At 37.2% G+C, this 1106-nt stretch overlaps 1 protein-coding gene across 1 annotated transcript; it reads left to right on the top strand.

The window, feature by feature from the left end:
- Positions 1 to 29: 29 nt before the first annotated feature.
- LOC116007987 (succinate dehydrogenase assembly factor 1, mitochondrial) lies at positions 30 to 864 on the top strand. Its single transcript, XM_031248639.1, has one exon. It carries the CDS (start codon positions 297 to 299, stop codon positions 651 to 653), a length of 357 nt encoding a protein of 118 aa, XP_031104499.1. The 5' UTR covers positions 30 to 296; the 3' UTR covers positions 654 to 864.
- The last annotated feature ends 242 nt before the right edge of the window (positions 865 to 1106 follow it).

Genomic DNA, 1106 nt, shown 5'->3' with positions numbered 1-1106 from the left:
ATATAGAAACTAGATTTTTGCTGCTTAACTTGAGCCAAGTCCTGGGTTCTCTCTTCGTAATTTAATTTTAACTTGCACCTATTTTGCATTCTGCTGCACGAATAAGTCTTGCGTGATTCTGTCTCACGGTGAGACGTGTAATACTTTTTATAAGTGCATAGAAAAAATATTATATTTTAACTAAAAAGCATTACACTTCCCACGTGAGTTGGTCTCACTCAAGACTTGCTCCTGTTGCATACCGTATTAGAATTTCTTTCACTAATCATGTTCTCACATTTCTATCCCAAGCAGTCATGAAATGTCTTCCTTTCCGTGCTGCAGTTAAATTTCAGCACTGTGTCTCAAGAAAAAAGCTTAATATGGGAGCCTCCAGTGGTCAAAGGCTCTCCGGGATGCAGAAACAAGTGCTTTCTCTGTATAGGGGATTCTTGCGAGCAGCTCGCGCTAAACCCCCCATTGAGAGAAGGCAAATCAAGTCTCTCGTGACAGCTGAGTTCCGCCATAATGCCAAGCAAGTTGATCGTAAGAATTTCATGTACATCGAGTACTTACTTCGACGTGGTAAGAAGCAACTTGATCAGCTCAAAAGCCCGGATATTGTTGGGTTGTCGTCTTTAAGTGTTGATTCTTCTCAAACTAAAAGATTGTAAGGTAGAAATCACTATCATTATTCTTTCCCACATTCTAATAATTAACACATTAGTCATTGTTACAACTACAAATGTGTTACCCATTGTTACTTTGAGCTTGCATATTTATGTAACATAAGCAAAGGTCTCAAGTGCTTTATGGAATGAGAAGGATGCTAATAACACAAGGGCCAGGTTTTGAAACCAATAAATATTTGAGAGTTCATTGAAATGATATGCTGTTTCTCTCTCTCTCCCAAATGCAAGAACTGTGGTTGTTTAAGATTGAGTTAATACCTAATTTAGTCTTCGACTATAGTGATTTTTTTTGGGGGTTTTATTCCTAAACGACTTTTTGTGCTTAATTAGGCCATCGACTATGATAGTTTTACCCATTGAGTCCACTATTAAGATAGCTTGGTAATTTCACTTCTATTAATACTCAATTTAGTCATTGACTATAGTAGTTTTATC

This window comes from Ipomoea triloba, chromosome 16, assembly GCF_003576645.1.
Source record: "Ipomoea triloba cultivar NCNSP0323 chromosome 16, ASM357664v1".
Classification (NCBI taxonomy): Eukaryota; Viridiplantae; Streptophyta; class Magnoliopsida; order Solanales; family Convolvulaceae; genus Ipomoea; species Ipomoea triloba.
The sequence above is the reverse complement of the archived record's forward strand: the minus strand, read 5'-3'. Positions and strand labels throughout refer to the sequence as shown.

Excerpts from the sequence above, each read along its gene's own strand:
- LOC116007987 (XM_031248639.1), top strand. The coding sequence starts at position 297 with ATGAAATGTCTTCCTTTCCGTGCTGCAGTTAAATTTCAGCACTGTGTC.